General features: G+C 40.0%; 6 protein-coding genes and 1 pseudogene across 7 annotated transcripts; 5 read left to right on the top strand and 2 right to left on the bottom strand. All coding sequences in view use genetic code 12, as the record gives it.

Moving 5' to 3' along the window:
- Positions 1 to 993: 993 nt before the first annotated feature.
- On the top strand, positions 994 to 4,266 carry SGS1 (ATP-dependent DNA helicase; the record flags this gene model as incomplete). The annotated part of the gene is made up of 1 exon (XM_051817404.1): positions 994 to 4,266. One exon carries the CDS (start codon positions 994 to 996, stop codon positions 4,264 to 4,266), a length of 3,273 nt encoding a protein of 1,090 aa, XP_051669368.1.
- Positions 4,267 to 4,276: 10 nt separating this feature from the next.
- On the bottom strand, positions 4,277 to 4,729 carry UBC15 (Ubc15p; the record flags this gene model as incomplete). Its single annotated transcript, XM_051817402.1, has 1 exon — positions 4,277 to 4,729. The coding sequence occupies one exon, from the start codon at positions 4,727 to 4,729 to the stop codon at positions 4,277 to 4,279; it is 453 nt and encodes a 150-aa protein (XP_051669367.1).
- Positions 4,730 to 5,181: 452 nt separating this feature from the next.
- On the top strand, positions 5,182 to 6,738 carry CANMA_005060 (uncharacterized protein; the record flags this gene model as incomplete). The annotated part of the gene is made up of 1 exon (XM_051817401.1): positions 5,182 to 6,738. One exon carries the CDS (start codon positions 5,182 to 5,184, stop codon positions 6,736 to 6,738), a length of 1,557 nt encoding a protein of 518 aa, XP_051669366.1.
- Positions 6,739 to 8,708: 1,970 nt separating this feature from the next.
- On the top strand, positions 8,709 to 17,514 carry GCN1 (Gcn1p; the record flags this gene model as incomplete). The annotated part of the gene is made up of 2 exons (XM_051817400.1): positions 8,709 to 9,502; positions 10,011 to 17,514. 2 exons carry the CDS (start codon positions 8,709 to 8,711, stop codon positions 17,512 to 17,514), a joined length of 8,298 nt encoding a protein of 2,765 aa, XP_051669365.1.
- Positions 17,515 to 17,560: 46 nt separating this feature from the next.
- On the bottom strand, positions 17,561 to 19,117 carry CANMA_005058 (uncharacterized protein; the record flags this gene model as incomplete). Its single annotated transcript, XM_051817399.1, has 1 exon — positions 17,561 to 19,117. One exon carries the CDS (start codon positions 19,115 to 19,117, stop codon positions 17,561 to 17,563), a length of 1,557 nt encoding a protein of 518 aa, XP_051669364.1.
- Positions 19,118 to 23,954: 4,837 nt separating this feature from the next.
- On the top strand, positions 23,955 to 25,157 carry GAL4 (galactose-responsive transcription factor; the record flags this gene model as incomplete). The annotated part of the gene is made up of 1 exon (XM_051817398.1): positions 23,955 to 25,157. The coding sequence occupies one exon, from the start codon at positions 23,955 to 23,957 to the stop codon at positions 25,155 to 25,157; it is 1,203 nt and encodes a 400-aa protein (XP_051669363.1).
- Positions 25,158 to 25,450: 293 nt separating this feature from the next.
- Positions 25,451 to 26,611, top strand: CANMA_005056 (annotated as a pseudogene). Its single transcript has one exon. A coding segment is annotated over exon 1 (1,161 nt).
- Positions 26,612 to 26,628: the final 17 nt, after the last annotated feature.

The following is a 26,628-nucleotide window of genomic DNA, read 5'->3' as shown; positions in this document are numbered from 1 at the left end:
CACATACACACCAGTACACTGTGACGGTAAATTAAGTATACTGCACTCATAAGGCAATTACGTGGTAAGTAGGTTATACTAACATTATCTTCTTAAGTAAACTCAACTTCACCCAACTCCTCTTTACTTCCAAAACTTGAACCGGAAATGTAAAATTTGTATGGGTGCGATATCTGGAACAACTTAATTGTGTATACAAGAGTCATAGAAGAAACAAAACTCATTAATCCTTCTTGCACGTAAACTAAAGATTATAAAAATGAAATTAAAATAGTGAGGGTATTTTTTTTTTGCCTTTCTCGTCCGTATTTTAATTTTTTTTAGACGGGGAAAGGTCGGTAGGTTTTTAATAATCGTGAAGAGGAATGTGCCCAATCACCTTTGGCGTTGTGTTGGGTGGGCTTTTCTGGAGATAAACGCCTAGAATTGTAGTCCTAGTCAGAAATGATCCAGATATTTGCTGCCTGTTAGCTGTTTTAGGCGTCCTGGCTCACTACCATTGGGAGCTGCAGTGTGCCAGAAGGGTTGCAATGTTATTTCATTGTCATTTTTGATTTTTTTTTGCTATTAGAGAAGAAGAAAGACAGAACAAAAAGGTTTTGTGCTTTCTTCTTTTCCAAAAAGATGCGAAAAAGAAAAAAAATTGAACGTTTATATATAAAGCATATCCTGAGGATAAAGATCCAATATTGAACCCTCGTTGCTCATAGTTAGAAGCAAGATAGTTTTCTATGTAGAGAATGACACGTGAAATGCGTTTGGAAGGCTTCCATAGTCTATTATAATGAATGAGTTTTGATCTTCTAGGCAGTTTATACTTTGGGGTTGACAATTTGTTAAATTTCGCACATTGTCGTTGTATAAAGTTAAGCGACACTAACACCTGTCGTTGCAAAAATGTAAACAAAATCAGAAAAGAGAAAAAAAAAAAAAGTCTCCTAAGGCCCGCCCCTTGGCTGCTACACATCTAATGCCCTCATCTCACTTGATTCCATGATTAAAACAAACAACCTTAAAGAACAGCTTGAATGGCTACATCAATCAAAGCCCAATCTACCGTGTCCGCAAGTAATTACTGCAGCACTTAAAAAGTATCCCAAAACTAGCCACGCATCGTTACCAACGCGTAGTAGTCAACAACAACAACAACAACAACAGCAACAGATTAGCCCCAGTACTGATCGATCCAATCCCTTACGAGAAGATGTCACTGTTCGTGGAAATCTAGTTATTACCACAATTTCGCCCGATCCAAGCAATAAGGAAAATGTTCCACCACCAGCAAGCCAGAACAACGATTTTAACGACTCTTTGTTCACTTCATCATTTAACGCGTCTTCTGCGTCCATAATACTGCAGTCGCTAACACAGAGCAAAGGGGCAAACAAATCGAGAAAAACGCAATCAAAGCTACCGTTGGTGTCAAAGTTTTTTAAACTGCAGAGTAATTCATCGACACAAGCAACTCACGCACGAAGTAGAAGCCAATCCAGCCCTGACGATGTAATCGATTTGACACTAGATAATGAGTCGCCGCAAAAGCGACTGGCTGAGGAAGGAGATAAGGATGGGGAAGGGGATGGGAGATTGTTTGCTGCTAACAAAAGAGCAAAGCTAGATAAGACGCAACGTTACATTGAACTCATACATCTACAAGAAACCAAGATTAAACTACTAGAAGAAAAATTTGTCACTAGCGAATCGACGTCTATCTCCTTGGACCAGAAAAAGGAGCACTATGTTGAATTGCAAGCCAAGATAGTGTCCTTGGACGAATCGATTGCCAAATTGAAAGAAGAAGAGGAGGAGGTGGATGCGCCGGTTGCTGTTTCAGCGGCACCACAACCACCACCACCACCAACACCACAGCAAGAAGTAACGGAAGACATCGAAGATTCCACTAGTGAGGCACATGTTTTTAGAGCACCTGCAAGACCAAGGAGGATTGCTGAAGCAAGAGAGATTGTGTCGAATATCGACGTGGACATCGACAACCTGGTTCTAGATATAGAGGACGATTTTGGCAACAACACCATGGAAGGGTTGAGAACGCCAACACAAGAGCGAGATGATGTTGACGATTTGGGTAGTTTCATAGACGATGCTTCCGTCACTAACTCACCTGATGGCTCAGTCGATATGTACTCAGACGACGGCTCGGATGCAGTGGTGATTGAAAGTCAGGAACTAAACAATATAAGATTGTCGCCTGATGTTGCCGAGAAATATGGCATTGCTTATGATGATAGGCCGTTGCCCGCTAGTCCCATCAACGAAAACAACGGCGATCTAGATTGGCTGAATGAGGAAAATGACTATGTAGAAGACATTGAGTTTTCTACTCAGCTCAACCAAGAACGAGAGATTGATGTGATAGAGATTGACTCAGACTCGGACGAGGATATCGACTTGGCTGACAATACAGCCCTTAGCGAGATGCCATTGCCGGGACGCAACTTGATTAGCTCGTCCAATTCAAGCACGGGATCGCTGTCTGCGTCAAACATAAATGCCATATCGGCGGCCGTTATTGCAACACAAAATGGGCCGCCGCTTTTGAATATTGATAGTGAAGACGACTTCAGTGATGAGGATGAGGAGATCATGCAAATTATCAATGCGCCAAAGCCGGTGACGCGGAGTGTACCTGAAGGATCGGAAGAGTTTATTGATGAGGTGTATGACACCCTTAACAAGGTATTTAAGCTTCAGTCATTTCGTCCTAACCAATTAGAGGCTGTTGTGGCGTCGCTTTTGAACAAGGATGTGTTTGTTTTAATGCCCACTGGAGGTGGAAAGTCTCTTTGTTACCAACTTCCTGCTTTGATAAAAGGTGGGCATAGCAAAGGCACGACGGTTGTCATTTCACCATTGATATCGCTAATGCAAGACCAAGTGCAGCATTTAATTCACAAAAACATAAAGGCGGGTATGATTAGCTCAAAAGCAAATAGTGATGACAATAAGCATACGCTAAACCTCTTTCGCGAGGGGTTTCTCGATATCGTATACTTGTCGCCAGAGAAAGCCAACAAATCGACAATGATTCAAAAGATTATCGGCAGACTATATGAGCGTCAACAACTAGCGCGTGTTGTCATTGATGAAGCGCATTGTTTGAGTTCATGGGGGCATGATTTCCGTCCAGACTACAAAGGAATGAGCTTCTTCAAGGAAAGGTTTCCCGCAGTTCCGCTTATGGCGTTAACGGCGACTGCTAACGAAAAAGTCAGAATGGATATTGTGCATCACTTGAAAATGGATGCGCCGGTTTATCTCAAACAAAGCTTTAACAGAACCAACTTGTTTTACGAGATAAAATGGAAGAGTGGCAACTACCTCGAGTCAATGAAGGACTACATCTTATCGCGGTACAAGAACAAGTGTGGTATTATCTATTGCCACTCGAAGCAGTCATGTGAGCAGACCAGTGCCAAGTTGAATCTGTTTGGTTTGAAAACGTCATTTTACCATGCAGGTATGACGCCCGAGGACCGTTTCAAGATTCAAACTAACTGGCAAAAGAACAAAATCCAGTTGATTTGCGCAACTATTGCATTTGGTATGGGTATTGACAAGCCCGACGTGAGATTTGTGATACATTTGTTTATTCCTAGAAGCTTGGAGGGCTACTACCAGGAAACAGGAAGGGCGGGTCGTGATGGCAAGCCGTCTGAGTGTATCATGTACTATTGCTACAAGGATGCGAGATCGTTGCAGAACATGATCCATCGTGATGCTGACTTGAGTGACGAAGGTAAGGAAAACCACTTGGCAAAGTTGAGACAAGTGGTTCAGTATTGTGAAAACACCACGGACTGCAGGCGGAAGCAAGTGTTGCACTACTTTAATGAATCGTTCAATCCAGTGAATTGCAAGAAGCAGTGCGACAACTGCAAAAACTATAACCACGTTACTGTTGTTGAAAAAGACTGTACTCAGTATGCCCAGGATATAATCAAACTAGTCAAATCAATCCAAAATGAAAAGGTGACCGTTTTACACTGCCAGGATGTGTTCAAGGGCCTCAAGTATAACAAAATTACCAAGATGGGCCACAACAATAATCCGTACCATGGGAAGGGAAAGAACTTGGACAAAACCGATGTGGAGAGAATCTTTTTCTATTTGCTTAGTGAGGAATGTCTAGTCGAATACCAGGTGATGAAAGGCGGTTTTGCCTCAAACTACGTCAAGGTGGGAAGAAAAGCCACCAAAGTGTTGAATGGAAACAAAGCTATCAAAATACAATTTAGCTCGTCTTAGATATATAGTTCTATACATTATCATCATGGTAGACAAAGTTTGTTCTCTTTGGGTCCTTTGGTGCGCTTTTCGTATACTGGGCATCATCTGGAGGTCGCTCCGAAAGCGTATTTGAATGCAACATGCTCTGGATACTGAGTAGTATACTTTCAATGGAGCACGCGGGGGTCCAATCTTCGCCAAGGAGGTTGAGGCAAATATGGCCATTTGAGTAGATATGCGGATGGAGTGGAATCGGCGAAGACGTGTAGTTGATGAACATCACTGAAGGCGAATCCACAGGGTACTGGTCGGTTATGGTCACCTGGAGATAGTAGTCGTCAGGATAAAGAGCATGGTTGTCAATGTGTATTTTGAAGAGGAAGCTTCGCAACTCGTCTGCGGAGATGAGCTCAACTCCAGGCAAGTTGGCTTTGCTGATGGATTGATACTCTTTCGCTAGCCTCTTCTGGTATGGATGCATGGGGATAATGTGGTTTAATTTTGCGTTGGCTTGAAAGAAAAAAAAAAAACAAAAAAAGACAATGCATTGCAAATTTGACGTACGGAATTTGGTAATGCTTATGTAAGCATGGAGATAAGCTTCTTCCCTGTCTCCAGTTAGTTTATGGCTGACTACGAGGGGCGCACATTTTGGCTGAACTTTATGAACGATGCTAATTTCGTTTGCAAGTGTATGTATGTATGTATGTATGTGTGTGTGTGAATATGACGAAAACAACTGAATTGACATGAAATACTACTTCCCTTAGTTCGAAACGGATAGTTGACAAGAATTCGAATTTTGTCTTTCGCTGCATTGTTTTCTTTTCTCGACCTATTCTCCCGCCACACGTACGTAAGGCATCAATGGCTATATAATGGAACAGTTTTCCTCAAGAAAGATTCAGCAACAGACTTTCAAGGGAAAGCAAGATGAAATTTGTAACTACAGCTGCTGCTTTGCTAGCCGTACTCGGTGGTGCTGAAGCATTAGCCATCAACCCACAAGAGCCATTCAACTTGGTTGACATTGATAGAGAAAGTAAGCTATTTTCCAAAGCTTCGAAGTACTTTAATGAGCCCTTGGAGTCATTGACGGATGAAACAAAGAAATTGTGGTCGGATTTTGTTTTCCAGTCAGATGCTTTCAAAGGCTTGAGAATGACAGGAGGTAAAGCTAAGGTTAATAAGCAAGAGTTTGACTTTCATGTCAAGGATCAAAAGATGCCCAACTATGGATTGAGGATTAAAGACCCATCAGAGTTGGGACTCGATACTGTCAAACAGTACTCCGGCTACTTGGACATCCACGATGAGGACAAGCACTTTTTCTTCTGGGCGTTTGAGAGTAGAAACGACCCAAAGAATGACCCAGTGATTTTGTGGATGAACGGCGGACCGGGGTGTTCGTCAAGTATGGGTCTCTTCTTTGAATTGGGTCCATCCTCAATCAACAAGGATTTAAAACCGGTTTATAATGCATACGCTTGGAATAATAATGCCACAGTCATTTTCTTGGACCAACCCGCCAACACGGGATACTCCTACACATCAAAGCCAGTCTCAACCACTACTGCTGGAGGCAAAGATGTTTACGCTTTTTTGGAATTGTTTTTCAAACAGTTTCCTCAATATGCCAAGTTGGACTTCCACATTGCTGCTGAATCATATGGCGGTCATTTTGCCCCTGTTTATGCTAGTGAGATTTTGAGCCACCCGGAACGTTCCTTCAACTTGACGTCAGTTTTGATTGGTAACGGATTGACAGACACCTTGGTTCAGTATGAGTATTTTCAACCAATGGCTTGTGGCGAAGGTGATGAACCAAGTGTTGTTGACCCGCAGCAGTGCCAAATAATGGATGCTACAAAGCCACTGTGCTTATCGTTAATCAAACAGTGCTACGAGACAGAGTCGGTTTGGAGCTGTTTCCCTGCTACCGTTTATTGCAACGAGGTACAAATGGGTCCTTACCAAAGAGCTGGATATAACATATACGACGTTAGACTCAAGTGCGACGGTTCGCTGTTGTGTTATGAAAACATTGAGTATATTGACATGTACTTGAACAAGCCTGAGGTTATTGAAGCCGTTGGAGCTGAAGTTTCAAAACACGAGTCTTGTGACACTGGCATTTACGCAAACTTTTTATTCTCTGGAGATTGGATGAAGCCGTACTACAAGAAGGTGATTGACGTGTTAGAAAAGGGAGTGCCAGTGTTGGTTTATGCCGGTGATAAGGATTTCATCTGCAACTGGTTGGGAAATCAAGCGTGGACTGACAGGTTACAATGGAGTGGTTCAAAAGGCTTTGCCAAGGCGCCAATTAGAAAGTGGGAAGTAGATGGCGAGCATGCTGGAAACGTTAAGAATTACGACAAATTCACATTCTTGAGAATCTTTGGCGCCGGCCACATGGTGCCATACGACAAGCCAGAGAACTCACTCGACATGGTCAACAGATGGATCAATGGTGATTACAAGTTGTAAGCGTGTAGTTTAAGTAAGAGATTCAAAAATGGCTCAGTGTCTAGCTCAATGTCTTATTTACGTTCTTAATAAGTAGTATTGATTGCCCTGCATTTCTTATTAAGAAGCTGCTGCAGTGGTACTAGTTCATACTTACTACACAAATACTTTCCTAACCAGTATACAAGTTGCTTGAATGTTGCTCCCGCTATATTTGTAATAATTAAATAGCAATTTACCAAATCTAAAGATTACTTTTCTAATGAAGATAAAACCTGAATTTCAAACTAACTATAAAAATGTATAAAATGTGCCCATTGAGCTACTTACGTAGTTTCCCAAATCTCACACAGCCATCTAAATCACCAACGCGTAACAGCTTAACTACCTTCCTAACAAGGTTAAGTTATAGTATGCTTCCGTTATTGGTAAATTTAGCATGTAGTAAAAATAATTGGTAGCATTAGATATATGGTATAACAATATTACACACCCTCAGTAGGAAAAACTCTTTTAATGGGCGAATTAATTAGAGATGAAAGGGAACTAAAACCAAACACGACAGTACCAGTTGGCCGTCCTTGCCCAAATATGGCTCTACCTACTTTCCCTAAGAATCTTTAAGACAAACTTACACAGTAGGATCTATTCAATCTTGTATAGAAATAATACTTTACTCAGCGGAAGTATATCTCCGAAATTACAGATGAACCAAAGGGCGTAGAATGAGGAGTAATTCACAATCTACGTAGAGAGCCTTTGCCAGCGAGTGTCAAGGGGGTCCTTGCATTAAGCAATGTGTAAATTAAGAGGAAAGGATCAATTGAGCAGCAGCAGAAGCTCCCCAGTCTCTAGAGCAGATCAAACCCTTTACAATGCGTTGCGGAGTAAGTGAGGAGAACTATCTTCACGTGATACAGTTATAATAATTGAGTTCCCCAGATAAGAAGAGATACGCTTATATAGGGGGAGGGCAGCACAAAGTTAGGGAGGGGAAATTCTAATTTTTTTTATTTTTGACACACAAGAAGAAGAGAGAGAGAAAAAAGGAAAAGCGGAGAACATAAAGCATGAGGAAACTGTAATGCAAATTAGGGGAAGGAAAAAGAGTTGTAATGATGCTTCATTGGCTTGGGGTAGGTATATTACTTGCGTCCAGAAAATTGATTGGATATATAGGATAAATTGCTCTTTTTCGCCATGACAACAAGTGTGTGTTTGTATTGAAAGGCGTGTGATATTGGCGAATCTTCCTAGCGTGATTTGATTGGCTCAAATGCATCGGAATAAATAAAAACAACCAGTAACAAAATAGTATATAGATGCATGATGGGGAAAAAAAAAAAAGGAATAGAAAGAAAAATTAAGAATGGTATTGCGAGATATTCCGATAATTGGAGAACTACCAACAACAAAAGAAAAACAAGAAATCAAAAAAAAAAATACTAAACGGCACAACGACAACATTTCGATCACACAAAACAGCATCACTGAAAGACAATGAAAGCAACAAGAAAGCCATATCGGAAAACAAATTGAAATTGCAAAATTTTCAAACCAGTGAAATGGGAGTGGAGTAGGGGGAGATTGTGAGTTTTCCAAAAGGATATAAGGCATTAATTACACTACAATGTTCCTCACTCCAAGTAGTCATCCAATGGGGAAATATAATTTTGGGAAATAAGTCTGAACGAAAAAGGAAGGAGGGGAATGAAAACTTTCTCTGACTGGCTTAAACGCCTAAATTATTTTTTTATTTTTTTATTTTTAGGGCGAGTAGCGTTTAGTTTTTGTGTAAAATATTATATTGTGGATGGCCCATGATTGAATAGATTATATATAAAACATATCAAATATCCTCTGGAAAAAGAAAAAAGAAAAAAGAAAAAAGAATTTCACAACTAACATATTGTAATTCACTTGTCAGACCGCAGTACAGTTTGCTATCATAATTCTGTGTCATAAGGAGGAAGAAAGAAGTAAAAATTAGAATGTTTGCTCAGTACCAATCCGAGTTTCAACCAAAACACACTAGGACAACCTTGTCATCGCTCTCTTCAGTGTCGTCGTCGAATTCAATCGTTGATTTTAACACAGGAGACTTATTACCAGATCTTTGGCAGACATCATCCAACGAGTCAAGTGTATCAGACGGCCTAGACTATATAAATGCTTTAGCATTCTCTAAACGACAACAACAACCTTCGCCTCACCACTTTAGCTCTTTCCATGCAAAAGTGCAAACTCAGCCACAGATCTCACCTTTTGATGACACCCGCTATATCACCCAACCTACTTTGCTTCCTGAAGTGCACCCATTATGTCAAAACTACACCCAACTGCCGGTACAGAGGGCGTCACAGTTGTGGCAACAGGGACCTCAGTCAACCGTGAACACCCACACACCATGGAGCACACAGTCCACGGCAAATACTCTTTACCTTGATGAGCCATACGACATCCCACAACAGATGTATTTACTAGACGAAGAAATCCCATGCAACATCTCAAAAGAAACTACAGCAATCGTCAAGACACTGTCACCACCACCACCATCAGCGGCCCCATCACATCCGGAAAGTCCTCGCCAACAGGCTAAATCAAAAACAGTAAATACCCAATTGTACAAAACAGAGTTGTGTGGACCATTCATGAAGACGGGCACCTGCCCTTACGGCGTCAAGTGTCAATTTGCCCACGGAGAAGCAGAATTGAAGCATATTGAACGACCACCGAAGTGGAGATCAAAGCCTTGCGCCAATTGGGCAAAGTATGGAAGCTGCAGGTACGGCAATAGATGCTGCTTTAAGCACGGTGATTAAGTCGCTGAGCCTAGCAGTAATATTTAATAAAGATTTTAATGACTGTAAGATAGATAGAAGATATAATGTATGAGATTAATTTATTGTTTAGGGAGCAAATGAATCAAGGCAGTCTACAACCTCGACTAGAATCTCTTAACATGCACTCTCTCCTCCCATCTACAACCTCTCCTCCTATCAACAACAGCCTCAGATGCATAAACAATCACTTTGTATTGTGTGGTGATATAAGGGTTCGTGACGTTCTCCACAGCGCCCAACATAAATGCCGAGTCGAGCCCAGCCTACGCTGATAGAATCAACACAGACGTGGACTCATTGCTGCAACGGACCTTAACCTTTCCTCATCGACTGTTATAGTTGATAAAGAAGAAAAAGAAGAGGAAAAGGGAAAAAAAATTTTTTTTTTTTTCTTTCGCTTTTACTCACTTCAACAAAACATTGCAATTTTTTTTTTTTCATTTCTTCAAGCTCTACACTAATCAACAAACATCGCTCATTTTGTATGCTGGAAATCGTCGAATGGGAGCAATTGAGGCCTGATTTTGAAAAAGGTGTCAAAAGTTCATCTTTAAAGATCAGGCTCGGAACGTTGAAATCGATCGAACTGAATCTAGATGATATTGAAAAAGCAGAATTGCAAATAGTAGCAAAGGTATTGCTCAACACGTACAACTTTTACCAAGATACCGATTCAAGAAATGCTGTTTTAGAGGCATTGCTTAGGATTGGGAATGTAGACGACAAATTTTTATCATACTATGTCGAATTTATCAACAAGGAGACATCGGGAACTACATTGGCCATCACGGACTACTTAACCTTGCTTCAGTGGATAAACTCGTTCAATATAGAGTTGGCCAGAGCAAAGAAGCTAACTGATAATTGTATGACCCTTCAATCAAAGCTCTTTGTCAAGTGTACCGAGCACAAAGGCAAGTCGACTCGACATTTGGAGAGGGTTGCAAAATCAGCTATAACGGCCACGAAAACGAGCATTGCCAATACATTGCTCGAAGATGATACATACATGGACCTTGTAATCAGCCAAGACTGTTTTGCTTTATTCGGTGTGTTGAATACAGCAGCAATCGAGCTCATACCAAAGAAACCTTCGGTACTTGAAAAATTCAAGAGCCACGAAACAAAAGTTTTAAACACATTTGCCAACTTGGTGTTACTAGGAAAGAAAGCTCCGTCAGCGTTTGAGGTGGAGCAGTTTGGTCCATGCATAGAGACGTTGGTCAATGAAGAAAATTTCAATACACTTTTGCTTCCAGCAATCGAAAAGGCAATCCTCAGGTCTTCGGAGAATTCGTTTGGCGTAGTACTTCCGATATTTTTTAAACACTTGCAAATTAAAATCACTCCATCGCCAAAGTTGCAATCATCAATCATTTCCGGGATCAAGTCCCAGAAAGAACACGTCAGGGTTGGTGCTTTTGAAACTTTAGATTTGGTGGTTGCAAAATCAAAAGACGACATTTCGGATGAGATTATCAAAAACATCAAAACCACAACCAACGCCGACTCGAAATCGCTTTTAATCAAAACTCTCCTCAAGTCGACTGCTTCAGAGAAAGTGTTGGAGTCTGTACTTCCCCTAGTTGCAAAGGAGCAGAATGAAACTTCGCTAAGCAGTCTAGTAGATGTTTTTGCTTACCATGCCTTCAGAGCACACAAATTTGATGAAAGCATCACCAAAGCATTTACCAATGGTTTTAAATCGAAATTCAAGCGGGTGTGGTTTGTCGAATATGGGAAACATGCCCTCGGTAAAGAACAACCAGACTTTTCATCCACATTTGATGAGACATTATCGGAAATTGAAAAGTCGCCAGCGGCCAACATCAAGACCGTAGCTTGTGCATTTGTGATCTTGTCACTCACCCATAGAGACTCGCCTTTGCTTGATGAGACTAAATTATTTGAGAAATTAGACACTACTGACTTATACTGGTTTGTGCAAGACTTGTACAACCATCCAAAGGGCTGGCTATACGTGTTGACAGGTAAAAAGGTTTCATATAGTGTCAAGAAAGTGGCCCAAGAACGCTTCAGAGAAGAAGTTGAAGTTAATTTGTCGTTAAGTGACGCTATAATCAAGGAAGCTTACACATTAAACCATGAGTCGCATAATTTGAGAGATCTCAACCCCATATTTGCCATATTATCTCAATTAAAGGAGATAGACCAGGTAAAATCAAACGCAGTCAAGTTGATTATTGCTGCAAATGACCCAAGGGTTAGCATAAACGGCGGTTGGATTGGCTTAGTTCAAAGAAGTGGACACAGGATTGATATCGGACAGTTGGTCAAGGACAACTATCAACAAATTTTCAACGAATGTGTTGCTGACCAATCACCAAATTCTATAAAAGCACTTGCCACTATTGCATTTGTTCAACCAGACTTGGTATCTACAATCACCAAGTTTATTGACGAAAACTTAACCGTTGAGCATATAGACGAGGTGTCGAAATCCATATACTACGGAAAGGATGGTGAAATGGTGATTGACGTCACTGCCAAAAAGCCAAAAGCTTTGGACAAGAACACCAAGGATTACGAAATTAGAGCTTGGGAAGAGTCCATTGGCAAAGAGTTGAAGCAGGCAAAGAAACTAACCCCTGAAGAGAAGAAACTCGTTGCTGAGCAAATTGCCAAGGAATCAAGAGTCAGAAATGAAATCAAGAATACAGTTGACAAGGTGAACTACGCTATCGGGTTGATTGACGAGTTAGCTAAGCAAGCCAAGGTGGTCAACAATGGAGCCGACTCTTGGTTCCCCATTAGCGTAAAGAAGTTGCTAGACTTGGCAATCAGTGAAGGCGATTTTTTCAACAGTGCAGAATCATTTATAAACCTCTCCAGCTTGGTCACGTCACGATTTGAAATTTTAAAACAATTTGTCGGGGTTGCCATTTTGCGATTATACGGAGTCAAGGTTGACAGTGAATACGAACAAGAACCATTGGAGTCACTACTTGGACGTATTTTGTACCGTGTCAAGATCTTGAGTGACCAAAATCCATTGGATGCCGTATCCTTAGCGTATGTGCTTCCATTGTTAATCAAGGTGTTGCAGATTGGACAATCAGCTGCTTTCAAAAATTCAAAGAAGATCGCGGTAACCTCCGAGTTTGTTGAGAATGATCCCGAGGAGGAGCATTTGCTCTTGAGTGTCGAGATTATCTCGGCCCATGCGGAATTGTTTGCCGATGTGGGTATTCCTAGAACAAGCATATTGGAAATTTTGGTATCGCTTATGGCCGTGCCATCCAAGGCAAAGTTGGTCAAAGAGTGTTTCCTTTCGTTGTGTCAGTACATTGCAGTCAATATCTCTGACAAAGATTTGCAATTGTTGTTGGCCAATGTTGTATCGCCACATGTGTTTGTTAGATCCACCATTCTAGAGGGGCTAGATGCTGAATTCGAATTGAGTGCTTACTCAAAGGAGGTGTATGTGGCCACCTATGACACCGATAACAACTGTCGAGAATTGGCGCAGACAATTTGGGAAGACAATTCGTTGAATGTACCTGATAGCACCAACTTGCTTGATTTGTTTGGATTGCAAGATCCAGGGTTGCGCATGTCAGTAGCACAAGCTTACAGAGACGCGTCAATACAAAGTCACCTCAATTTAGACGAGTTGTTTAACTTTTACATTGAAAAGAAGAACCCACCAGCACCAAAATTGGACGAGTTTGGTCTCGTCATAAAATCAACTATTGATCAAAGAGACCGATGGGAGGAGAGGTCGACAATAGCTCTCGCTTTGAAATTCCTTGTGCCACACTTGTCGGAATCCGATGTCGAGAAGCTTTTCAAGTTCCTTGTTGAAGAGGCGTTAGGTGATAAGGACCAAAATGTGCGTCAACAATACCAAGATGCCGGTATTGCTGCAATCGAAACCCACGGAGCCAAGAATGTTGAAGCGTTGATTGGAATCTTTGAGGAAAGCTTGCAGGCAAAGAATATAAAGGAGCCTATTGTTGTTTTGTATGGAACATTGGCACGTCACTTGAAAGCGTCAGACGAGCGTTTGAGGGTGATTTTTGATCGATTGATGAAGTCGTTGGATGCGCCAAATGTACAATTTGCCGTGTCCGAATGTATTGCTCCCTTGGTTCCTTCGTTTAAGGACGAGCTTGGAGGACACTTTGACACCTTATTTAATACGTTGTTCACCGGCAAAACTCTCGCCAAGCGTCGTGGTGCTGCATTTGGAATTGCTGGTCTAGTAAAAGGTGATGGGGTACGAGCACTCTCTGACTACGACGTCATCAGAACCTTGACTGATGCTTCTGACGACAAGAAAGATGCCGTCAAGAGGGAAAGCGTTTCGCTAGTGTTTGAAAGTTTATCAAAGAGTTTGGGTAAGTTCTTTGAACCCTTTGTGTTTGAGATTTTGCCAATAATTTTGAAAAACCTTGGTGATATGCTGAGTGAGGTTAGGGTTGCCACCGACAATGCAGCAAAGGAGATTATGAAAAACACTACATCTTTTGGGGTCAAGAAACTTATCCCCTTGGCCATTTCCAATCTTGATGAAATTGCATGGAGATCGAAAAAGGGTTCAGTTGAGTTGCTTGGTGCTATGGCTTATCTTGACCCCGAGCAATTATCAGCTTCATTGTCTATCATCATTCCTGAGATTGTTGGTGTATTGAATGACACGCACAAGGAGGTGAGGAAAGCGGCCGAGCAATCACTTAAAAGGTTTGGTGAAGTTATCAGAAATCCTGAAATTCAACAAATTGTTCCTTTCTTGATTAACGCTATTGGGGACCCAACTAAACACTTGGACGAAGCATTGGATAAATTGACCAAGACTCAATTTGTACACTACATTGACAGTTCATCATTGGCTTTGATTATTCATGTCATACATCGTGCAATGAAGGACAGATCAGCCTCGACCAAGAAGAAAGCATGTCAAATTGTGGGAAATATGGCCATCTTGGTTGACTCAAAAGACTTGCAACCATACTTGAACGAATTGGTCGAAGAGTTGGAGACCGCCATGGTTGACCCGGTGCCTGCTACTAGATCAACCGCAGCCAGAGCCTTGGGTTCATTAGTGGAAAAACTAGGCGAAGAGCAATTCCCAGGATTGATTCCGAAATTGATTGCCACTTTACAAGACGAATCAAAGGCGGGAGACCGTCTTGGTTCTGCCCAAGCATTATCAGAGGTTATATGCGGTCTTGGTACCAACAAATTGGAAGAGCTTTTACCTTCTATTATCTCGTCGGCATCGTCCCCTCGCGCGGCAGCCAGGGCTGGGTTCATGCCACTCTTGCTTTTCTTGCCCGTTTGTTTTGGGTCACAATTTTCACCTTACTTGAACCGTATCATTCCTCCAATCTTGAATGGATTGGCTGATCAGGACGAAGAGATTAGAGAGACGGCATTGAGGGCTGGTAGATTGATTGTAAAGAACTACGCCAAAAAGGCAGTTGATTTATTGTTGCCCGAATTGGAAGCAGGGTTATCCAACGAATCGTACCGTATTCGTCTTTCTTCATTGGAACTTACCGGAGATTTATTATTCCAAATTACTGGGCTTTCTGGTAAAAACGAACTTATTGAAGATCAAATGGTTAACAAAACACTTGCCCAAGTCTTGGGCCAAGAGCGTCGCGACCGTATATTGGCTTCCCTCTTTGTTTGTCGTTCTGATGTTGCAGGTATGGTTAGAAATGCTAGTGCCGATATTTGGAAAGCGCTTGTTGCCAACACTCCACGGACAGTCAAGGAGATATTACCAACTTTGACCGCCTTGATTGTACAAAAGTTGGCATCGGATGATGAAACACAAAGAACCATTGCCGCACATACTTTGGGTGACATGGTGCGTCGTGTTGGTGCAAATGCATTGCCGCAATTGTTGCCGTCATTGAAAGATGCCAAGGATCAAGAAGGTGCTTGTATCGCATTAACCGAGTTGATTAAGTCTACCTCATTGGAAGGTCTCACAACTTATAAAGACACATTCATTGGCATCATTTACAACGGCCTTGTTACTCAAGACAAGCCCACTAGAAATGCCGCTGCCCAAGCATTTGAGCAATTGTACGAACAAATTGGTAAAGTGGTTATTGATGAAGTAATCCCACAATTGTTGTCAGAATTGAGCAACTCGTCAGCATCATTATTGGCGTTGAAGGAGTTGATGGCTTCGAAATCGGAAATCATTTTCCCCATTACATTGCCTTCCTTGTTGGAGCCACCCGTGGACGCAGTTGCATTGGCATCGTTGGCCTCAGTTGCAGGCACAGCGTTGTACAAGAGATTATCAACTATTTTAAACACTTTGATTGCATCAATCATCGCGGGTGAAGAGATTTCAGAAGAGTTTAATCAAGTGTTGTTATCAGTGGAGGACGATGGTGCCCATTTGTTGATGCAGCAATTGTTGGCATTAATGAAGCACGAAGATCCCCAAGTTAGACAAGTCATTTTTGGCCAAACCAAGGGCTTTTTCGAACAAGCTACATTGGACTACTCAATGTACCTTGAAGACATTGTTTATCAAATGATTCTTTCATTGGCTGATCCTTCACCTCAAGTTGTCAAGACATCAATGGAGTCACTCACGGTCTTGATCAAGAAACAGCCAAAGGAATTGTTGGACAAATTAGTCAAGCCTTCATACCAAGCGCTCAGACTCACCGGTGTTGCCGTCCCGGCATTTGCATTGCCCAAGGGCCCCAACTCGATCCTCCCCGTGTTTTTGCATGGACTCATGTATGGATCATCTGATCAACGAGAATTATCGGCATTGGCAATTGCCGATATAATTGAAAAGACACCGGCCGAAAACTTGCGCACCTTGGCCACCAACTTGACCGGTCCTTTGATTAGGGTTATTGGTGAAAAAGTGGCGTCAAATATCAAATCGGCCATCCTTGTCGCTTTGAACAACTTGTTGATCAAGATTCCGCAATTCTTGCGACCATTTATCCCGCAATTGCAAAGAACTTTTGTGCGTTCATTGAGTGATGTGTCAAATGATACCTTGAGAAAGCGTGCTGTTGTTGCTTTATCCACATTGATCAAGCACCAACCTCGAGTCGACTCATTAATTACTGAATTGGTGACAAACTCCAAGGCCACTGATGATTCTGGAGTCAAGGCATCGATGTTGCAAGGAATGTTGGCGGTGGTTGAATTAAAGGGTAAAGAGTTGAATGAAGCATCAAAGTCAAGTTTGTTGTCGGTTGTTGAAGAAGAGAGTATTGATTCTGTTTCATCTGCCAAGTTATTGGGATCATTGGCCAATGTGTTGACACCAGAAGAAACTGGTGTGTTGTTGCAGAAAAAAGTTATGAATTCGCAAAGCAAGTTTTCCATTTTGGCAATTAACTCCTTTTTGAAATATGCTCCCGAATTGGTGAAACATAACCATGAAGTGGTGGATTTCATTGCTGCTTGTTCTGATTCAGCAACTCCATACATTAGTGATAACGCCACAATCGCCATTGGTAAATTGGTCCTTAGTGATGTCAATGACGAGAAATTGTACCAGCAATTGGCCAAGAATGCCATTCAGCCAAACTCGGCATCACCTGATACGAGAAGATTATCATTGATTGTGATTAGAAGTGCTGCTCATAAGCGCGTAATACCACAAGAATATCTCGATTTCCTTGTTCCTAGTGTATTCAGCTCGGTTCGTGATCCCATCGTCCCCATCAAGTTGGCTGCCGAAAAGGCGTATTTGGAGATATTCTCCATTGTTGAGCAAGAGTTGACGGTGTTTGATGGGTGGTTTAATGGTAGAACCGAGATTGTTACTGTTACTGGTACCACCATTGCTCCTCGATCAATTGGCGATTATACAAAGAGAGTTGCTGTCAGATTGGCCAACGTTGAAAGAGAGCGTATTGAACAAGGTGGTGATGAAGAAACGTTATTTAGTGATAGAATCGAAGATGAAAAAGAAATATGGTCGGTTGGTATATAAGTAAAAAAAGTGTTTATATTATATTATATTATATTATATTAAAGTATTATTTATAATCACCTATAGGTAGGTTTAAACTTTTAAGACTTGGTAATGCATCAGTTGAAGAAGGCGACATCTTGGGTATACTGAAAGTAGCTTTTGATGGTGTACTGGGTCGTTGGCTAACAGGATTACCATTGTTGCTGCTGCTGCTGCTGTTGTTGTTGTTTCCTGGTGCAGCTGGAGTCATTGCTAACAGGGCCAAATTAGTAAAACTGTTACTGGCTGACATTAGCGGAGTGGAACTGGTAGATAGACCTAGGATAGGAGAGTTGGGCATGGTATAATTGTGTCCGTGGTTGTTGTAAAACTTGCCATATTGGTAAAACTTAGGACTATTTGGTCTAGATTTCTTGAGCTTCAGTTTGAGGTAGTCAATGTCTGAGTCTTGAGATATGTTTTGTTTGCGACCAGAAGCTTGATTTAATTGTGGTTGTGGATGTTCTACCGGTGTCATTCTAGGAATACCCGAATACCTGCTTGCAATGTTTGACAAATAAGTTAGGTTCCCTGTATCATTAATGTGGAATGAAGCCTTTTCTCGAGAAAATTCCTGGTTCAAGTTCTGGCCCCATTTCGGTGGTGAGAATTTAAATTCCAGACTTTGAGGTTTTTGTGAATCGTTGTTGAAATGATCAACAAGCGAAGGAAGTGATTTGGATAGTTCTATACTAGCCAATTCTTGAGTGGCAGCCAGGGCTAGTATATCTATACTAGAAATATTCTTGTTCATGGTGAGAGAATCCTGCGACGCGGCCGAATTTGTCGAGGTGGTTGTGCTTTGTGGAGTGGCACCTGCGGCTGCTGCAACGGCAACTTGTGCATCTGCTTTAAAGTTGGGAGTAGCTGTAGGCGTGAGCGGCAGATCAGTAAATGGTTGTCTTTCATTTTGGTGTGACAGTTGTTGCGATATCATTGAATCAGTTTCCATCTTGGTGTCAGGTGATGAGGAGTTGGTTGGTGAAGAAGGTGGCGATGTATTCGTAGTAGTGGTAGTAGCACCACCATTATTCTTCTTCCTACCCCTGGTGGTAGTGGCGGCGCCATTGGAAACCAGCTGTTGTTTGGCCTCAGTCGTTCCAGCAGTTGTATTCTTGAAAACTATTTCGTTTTTGACCTTTTCATTCTTTTTATTTTTCCTCGAGTTTGGATTGGTGTGGATACGCAAGTGTCTGGTTAGTTCATCTGACCTGCTAAACTTCTTAGTACAGCCAGGGAACTTACACACATGTGGCTTCTCACCAGTGTGGGTACGTATGTGTCTTGTTTGATGCTCTAGCCTATGGAACGCTTTTTCACAATGGGGACATTTGTAAGGTCTAGTACCGTCTCGCTTATTCTTCAGTGATGACAGCTGTGTGTTGTCAGTGTGAGTTGAGTCAGTTGTAACTGTTCCATTATTTGGTGTGGGCTGTTGTTGTTGTTGTTGTTGTTGTTGGGAGTGTGGGGGAAGCAATTCCAGTGAGTGAGGGGAAATTTGATTGTGGCTCACCTGTGCCAGTTGCTCCAGTTGTTGTTGTGGTTGTTGTTGTTGTTGATCTGATATTACTATATTACTCATTATAAGGGGACGGTGAATACAAGCTGTCTATTGGTTAGGATGAATAGTTGTGTCTCTTGTTTTTGGCTACTTTAGAAAAGAAAGAAAGAAAGAAAGAAAATGTTTTTTTGTAGGAGAAAATTAAAGATGGTGATGTTTTTTTTTTTATTTCTTTTATTTTCTCTCCCCCCCCGTCTATTGTCTTTTTTTTTTTATTTTTTTTTTCTGCTCTCTTACTTACTTACTTACTTACTTAATTACTCTCTCTTTCTTTCTCTCTCTTAGTACTACTCTATTTATAAAAGGTCTTTAATAAAAAGATTTTCCGAACTGGCAAAAGGGAAAGGAAAAAAAAAAAACAAACATCTTCACTTTCTTACAGGCTTTTTGTTACGATTTCACCCGGATATTGTATTCTGTATACATACTGACATATACAATCTGTATAGGTTATACTCTGCAACGTGTACAGGTATACTCTTTTATTTACCTACTTACAACAGAGCAAGTATATACAAAAAGACAGATAAAAAAGAGTCCTGTTAAAATATTACCCCTCTTTTACCCCTGCCCTTGCTTTAATATACTTTTGCACACACACACACACACACACACTATCTCTCTCTCTCTCACCAACCCACAAAAATTTCAAACATTCAAAACAAATTTTTTTTATTTATTTTTAAAGTATGGGGAAGTAAAAGACAATAGAGAAGCTAAAAAAATAGAAAAAAAAAGAAATTTTCTTCTTCTCTCTTTCACGGTAAGATATTAGTTTTTGGATGCCAGCACATACAAACGTTAGTGGCAGTGCGTGCGTGTACCTATCTTTTTAAACGTTTCTACTCTAGTTAGTTAATGTGTCGCAAGAACTCGACACAAGATGAAAATTGGAGGACACCTACTAAGACGTGAGGAGTAATAAGAAAACAAAAGAGAAATAATTGAAATCAGACTAAGGGGGAGTGGAGGAGAGATTCTTTGGATGAAAAGGTGGGGAATTTCTCATTTGTTGAACACCGACAAATCCCAAACAACTAGGATGTTGTAAGATATTGACTAACTTTGGAATGACACGTTTGTTGTTTTACTCGAAGTCGTGGAGCTCAACTCCTCTTGCTCCTCCCGTGTTTCATTCTATCTCAAGCTTTCCCTTTTACTATTCATCTGTTTACTGTCCTTGTTCTCTTGCTCAATCTTACCACGAGAACCAAAACACTATATTAGCAATCAACTGAGGAAGCATATACCATTTCCGGGATTCCATTATATAGGAAAGCTTGAGCTATGTCACTGCTAACATATTTAATTGGCACTTGTAGAAACTAGTGAAGCGATACATCGTTAATAAATAGGTTCAAATCGTGTGGACCTTTTACAACGGCATTTGAGCATACTGTAAACGCCCAAACGTTAAAGAGAACAAAGCCAACAGATCCTTTGTTCCGGGTGTTTGTGTAACGTTACAGTTTTTGTTTTTCTTCGTTCTATATTTTCCAACCAGTTAGCGTTCGAGATGACTTTCCATATACGGACTCACTCAAAAAAAGATAGGTATTGGATTATTGCAAATACAGTGTGGAAACTGTAAATTGTCTCATTCATCTTTGCCCCTGTTCTGTAGACTGAATGCGATGGTACGGAATAGACAGAGAGAGGGAGTAAACATTGACCATATCACTTTGTTAACCTCAAGTTTGACGAACAGGAGAGTACGTAAATGTTGATTAAGGTAACTGTAAAGAAGTTGTGAGTTGTGAGTTGTGAGTTGGTGTTGGTGTTGTTTAATTCACACAGTCGTAGACAACTGCCATCGTCGATCTAACTTTCTACCCACTTTCTTCAACAGATTTGCAGCAAATCTTTATAAAAAAAATACTAAGCTACAATACACTTCGTAAAATATGCTGCATTTTAATAAAATAAACAAGTAACATAATCAAGAACAAAAACACACTCACTAATATTATACAACTACGTTGAGATCTCGTGACACTACCAGTTTTGTTTTCTCTCTCTCTCTCTCTCTCTCTCTCTCTCTCTCTCTCTCTTCCCCCCCGTTTTATTATTGATCGGATTAACTTTGTTTAAACCGCGAAAGATCTCGTTAACATATTTTTACAATGCAAGAGAACAAAATGTGGACAAAAATAAGACAATAAGCCAAAGGAGGACCAGAATACAAAAAGAAACAAAAAGAAAATCCGAAATCATAGCATGGCTACAAACCAAATCACGTTTACAGATATAATGCTAAATGATGGATGAAACCTGGGAATGTCGCTGAAAATCTTACTTTGTTTACTGAGAGTGAAAGCCACGTTAACAAGACCTTTTAAAAAATATTTCAAAAAATAAAGGGTAAGAAACCCAAAGCCTTGGTTACACCATCACCACTCTTTTTCTTTTGACAAACGTTTCATAAGAAAAATGAAATAGTCGTGTAATTTGAGTTAAGTTGAAACGAATACGTTTGATCTGAAACAAAAAAAAGAAAGAAATGAACTCAAAAGAGAGAATTGTAAATGTTTTTTTTTATTTTTTTTCCGGAAAAACTTGTGATTTTTTTTTCTTCGTTTATTGTTTCTCGGATAAATTTTTTATTTTTGCTCACGCCATCGGTTTTTTTTTTTCCCTCAACTATACTATTTGAAAACAGATGATCTCGGGTTGACAATTGCATATGAAACCGTTTCGCTTTTAATTTACCATGCCCAATAACGGTCATGTATGTTGCTATCCAAGCCCTTTAAACTTGTGGTTCAAAAACAGCCTACATCCAATCACTCCACTTTTATCAACAAAAAGTACAAATGTGCAAACTACTAGTTTACTTCTTCTTAGAGTAGTATCCTTTGCAACAGTGGTGCTATTTAGATATTGTCTATCAAACGTATGATTTGTATCATGAGCAAACGCCTGAGAATTAAAATTCTCTAAATTTTTGATTGATGGTGGCTATCACTACAACGCTTTATCTTCATTTCTTTTTTTTATTTTACCCAAGCAAATAACTGCCTTGCTTAACCGTAATCTATTTTAATTGGCATGTGTTTTGGTCCTTTATGTAAAATTCAAAGTAATGGTGATGTATCTTACCATATCGGAAATACTACTTGAAAACAAATCCGTGTTTGAAGAGCTAATTTGCAAATTTGCAAATTTGCAAAGCCAGGAGAATTCTCCTCACTGTTCATAATCTGTCCAGTAAGAATCATTTCCTTATGATGTAACAACAAGGCAAGCAGTTGCATATACAAAATAAGATACACCCCCTCACCACCACCACAACAACAACCTGTGTATTGTTGTTGTTGTTGTTATCATAGAGCACAAAGTCCAGTCGTGCATTGCAGGAGAAAAAGAGAAAAACAATTTAAAACTTGTTTCTACACAAAACCAAACTCCGAAGAAATAAGAAAACTCAACAAAGACAAACCAAAATGAAGCCTAAAAAGTCAAACAACAAAGACAAAGGCTCACGCATTATACACTCCAAGATACTTTTAGTAATTTATTAGATTTGAAAGCCATAATGTAATTGCTTTTGTTAAAAAACAAAGAACTCTTTGTCATTTTCCTTCAACGGCAATGACCGAAGTGACAAAAACTCCAACATCACCAGATTATTAGCTGCTCTCATTCTGTCTCTCCCCCAGATAAGCCTCCTTCCTTGTCCTTGTCAACCAGGAAGAGTTGGTTCATGAAAAGTAAACAGCATATGCAGGTCAATTACACTCGGATATTAACACCTCTACCTCCTCTGTTGTATTTCTTATTTCCACCAAATTTGTTGGTTTAAGAGATTTTTTTTTTCTTTTTTGTTTTGCATTGTTCAACAAAATATAAAATTTAAAGGCCGAAGTGAGAGCGAGAAAAATTTTTTGTATTTTTAATTTATTTTTGGTGAAGTTACCCCTCTTTTCTTTCCTAATTCGTCAAAAGTAACAAGAACTCTGATGGGGAGTATGTAAACACACAGAACCCAATGCTGTTCTATTGGAATGCTGTTGAGAGTTGGAGGGGGAAAGATTGGGGTTCAAAAAAAGTGTTAAAGATCGTCTATGTAAAGTTCAACTGCTGCTAGGAGTTTAAAAAGGAGGTTAAATTGATTATCTCGTATCAAAAATGCTTTATTTTCGCGACATTGACTTTATTATATATGGGCCCCTTTCTCTAAAAATACTCTGCCATTGGTCAAAGCTTCATGGAACATGATCTTCAAGGAAACTCCTTGTAAAATACATCAATTGCAAAAAGTGTGCATCCGGACTCGGTTTAAGGGGAAGATAAGAGAGGTACACGTGTAAAGCAATTTGCTAAAAACGTATGGTTGATGAAAGTGGTTTGTCATAAAAAGTTGATGACAATAGAAATGACATGATTTATATTAGGGGCGTGCACTTTTTAACAAAAGGTTTGAGTTTTATTTTCTTTTTTGTTTAATAAGGTTACAATACATTATGCAGTATTACTTAAATTAATCATAATATTTTTTATTTATTTTTTATTTTTTATTTTTTATTTTTAATTTTTAATTTTTTTCATCAACAAAATTTACTTTTGATACAGAGGATGTATTTATAATCATTCAATTGCCCTTTTGCAAAAACTGATATTATATACATCTAGTACTCTCTTTTTCTTCTTCTTTCTCTTCTGTAAGTTAATTCCTACGTTTAATATAGTTCACTTATCATCTGCACCAGTAGAAGATAACAAAGCCCGAAAGATCCACTAAGTTATTCAACCCAAGTTTTGTTTTATAGACCACCCGTCATATTTCAGTATAGATCATTAGTCACAACACACGTGTCAACACTACTTTGATCTACTTGCAACTACTGTAAACAAAAAAATGTCAAACAATAGTCAAATTTACCCAAACGACCTTTCGTCCACATTCAATAGCAATTCCACATATGACACAACAACAACAACCACAACATCAGCAGCTTCTATCCCTGTTATTGAACAAGCCTGTGATTCGTGCAGAAAGCGCAAACTCAAATGTTCAAAAGAATATCCTCGTTGTTCGAAATGTATCCAACATAAATGGTGTTGTTCCTACTCGCCAAGAACAGTAAGACTGCCTTTAACTAGAGCTCATTTAACCGATGTCGAAACAAAATTGAGTAAAATGGAAGATATTTTCCATCATTTATTACCAAATTATGATTTAGATGACATCTTAAACAATTTTGGCAATTTTGAAGAAAGGTTGAAACTGGTGAAGGATAAATTGAGCGAGGGACAAGATGATGGTGTAAATGACGCTAACGAGTTGCAATTTAGCCAACCTTTTGATCAAGCGTCGCAGAGCAATAATGAAATTGAACAACAACCTCTACCACAAGCTATACAGAGAGAAATTGCCAATTTCAATCTACAGCAACCACCACAACAGCAACAGCAATCAGAGCAAATACCACAACAGCAACAGCAACCACAACAAATACCACAACAAATACCACAACAGCAACAGCAAGCAGTACCAACACCGGCATCACAGCCCGACACGACAATCCCCAGAAAACGTCCTTCATGCTACGGCTTCGCAACTCAACCCCACTCCCTTGCCCAATCACCAATTTACGAAGACGACTTGTTTTCCACATTCCCACTCCAACAGTCCAAATCACATCCCATAGAGTCACAATTTGATTTCCCCATTGACAAGTCCAAAATAAAACAAGAAATCATTGATGATTTCCTCTTGAATAATATACCCACGTCTTCAAGCGCCAATTCTATTCCCAACTCATTATTCAACAAAAGCACCACCAAATTAAACAACAATTACAACCATTCAAGGAAATTCAACAATGACTTTTCATCATTCTTGAATACTACCGAAAACAGTTTATTGACTTCACCTTCATCAATACTAAGCTTGAATTCAATGAATAATGACGAAATCGATCCAGTTCCAAAGAGTAAAAAAGTTAAAGTTGAGAACGACAATGGTTACTACGGACAAGATGTAAATATATTGGCCATGGATAACAACAGCAACAACAACAACAGTAACAATGCTAATTGGCTTTCGCTTGATTTTTAGATGTTCCGCCAAAAACTTTCATATAGACAACCCTTAGACGATTGGTTTTATAGTTTTTAATGTATACACGAGAAACAAACATGACTTTAAATTAAGACACTTTGCATTGTGGCTCTGTAGCTAATGTCCCAGCGCTACCGTCAATTTACCGATTTTCGGATACGATAAAAAAAGTCAAACAGAATCATTTCACTTTTTGTTTCTCACTTATCTGATAACATGCACCACACTTTTTTTTTTTTCTTCTTCTTCTTCCACCTCCAGTGGGGTTTACCATTCCTTAAATATTCACAATGAACATACACAGATTCTCCAACCTCATCTCATTAAGGACAAGAGAGATCTCAAAGAAGATTCAAAAGGCTCTTAATGAGATAAGTGAGAATCTACAGCGCGAGTACCAACAAGCACAACATCAACGTCAACAAGGGTCACGGCCACGGCCACAGCAACGGCAACCGGCATATGCTCCAGTTCCTGTTCCTGTTCCCGCAGCTAGGTCTGGTAGGGCGAATCCATTTGTGCGCCAGTTTAGTACATCGGCACGTACATATTCATATAACCCAAACTGGTCGCGGGCAAATCCATCTTCATGGTTTCAAAAGTATAATCTTTTTGTGAGAAAAGTCACCAAATTTGGATCGAGATCAAGGATATTAACCACTTTGAACCATGGGTTTTTGTACCACAACTTTTCCCAAACTTATCAAAACCCATTCAGGTTGAAGATTTACCAACGTAACTTGAAGCAAACGTATCGTTTGTTATTTAACAACTTGCGCGAGAGATATCAAGTGTACAACAAAGGAACTGTTCCCAACGAGGGTCAAGTGTTGCAGAAGCTCAGATTGAATTTGTCCTTGACTCCAAGGAATCATCAAGTAATCACTGACTTGGCCAAGACAGAGTCATCGGCAACAAGACAAGAAAAGATCGAGTCGAATGTCCACTTTACCAGCTGCTTTATTGCATTTCCTTTAAACTTTAGTTTGAATATCCCTAATGAGACTATTTTATCAGAAGAAGTTGTTGATGAAATGTTGTACAATGTCAAACGATTCGAAACCAAGTTGAAAAATTTCAAGCAAGATCTTTGCAACTTGTTTGAATTGGGTGAGTTGCCAATGAAGTATGTGGACAACCTGGTCAGAGTCTACTTTCCCAATTGCGATAAAGAGAAATTGGAGAAGTTATGCCAGGAAAAGGGCATCGTTGGTGGTATTATTGTCGAAGAAGAGGTTAACGTGCCCACAACGGAAACAAGAGCTGAACCAGAGCAAATCGATCTCTTAAGCTCTTCAAACAGTTATGAAAGCTCCTACTCGAGTGATATCTTGACCTCTGACTCTAGTGAGTTGGACTATCACTTGACAGCACGTGTCATTAGACCTATTGATGAGGTCGTACCATTGCAACAAGTGATTAGTGTCAATGAAGATTATCATTGGGTCTAGCCTGTATAGCTCTTGTA

This window comes from Candida margitis, assembly GCF_024628925.1.
Source record: "Candida margitis strain CBS 14175 chromosome Unknown scaffold61, whole genome shotgun sequence".
NCBI lineage: Eukaryota > Fungi > Ascomycota > Pichiomycetes > Serinales > Debaryomycetaceae > Lodderomyces > Lodderomyces margitis.
This window is presented reverse-complemented; position numbering and strand designations above follow the sequence as displayed.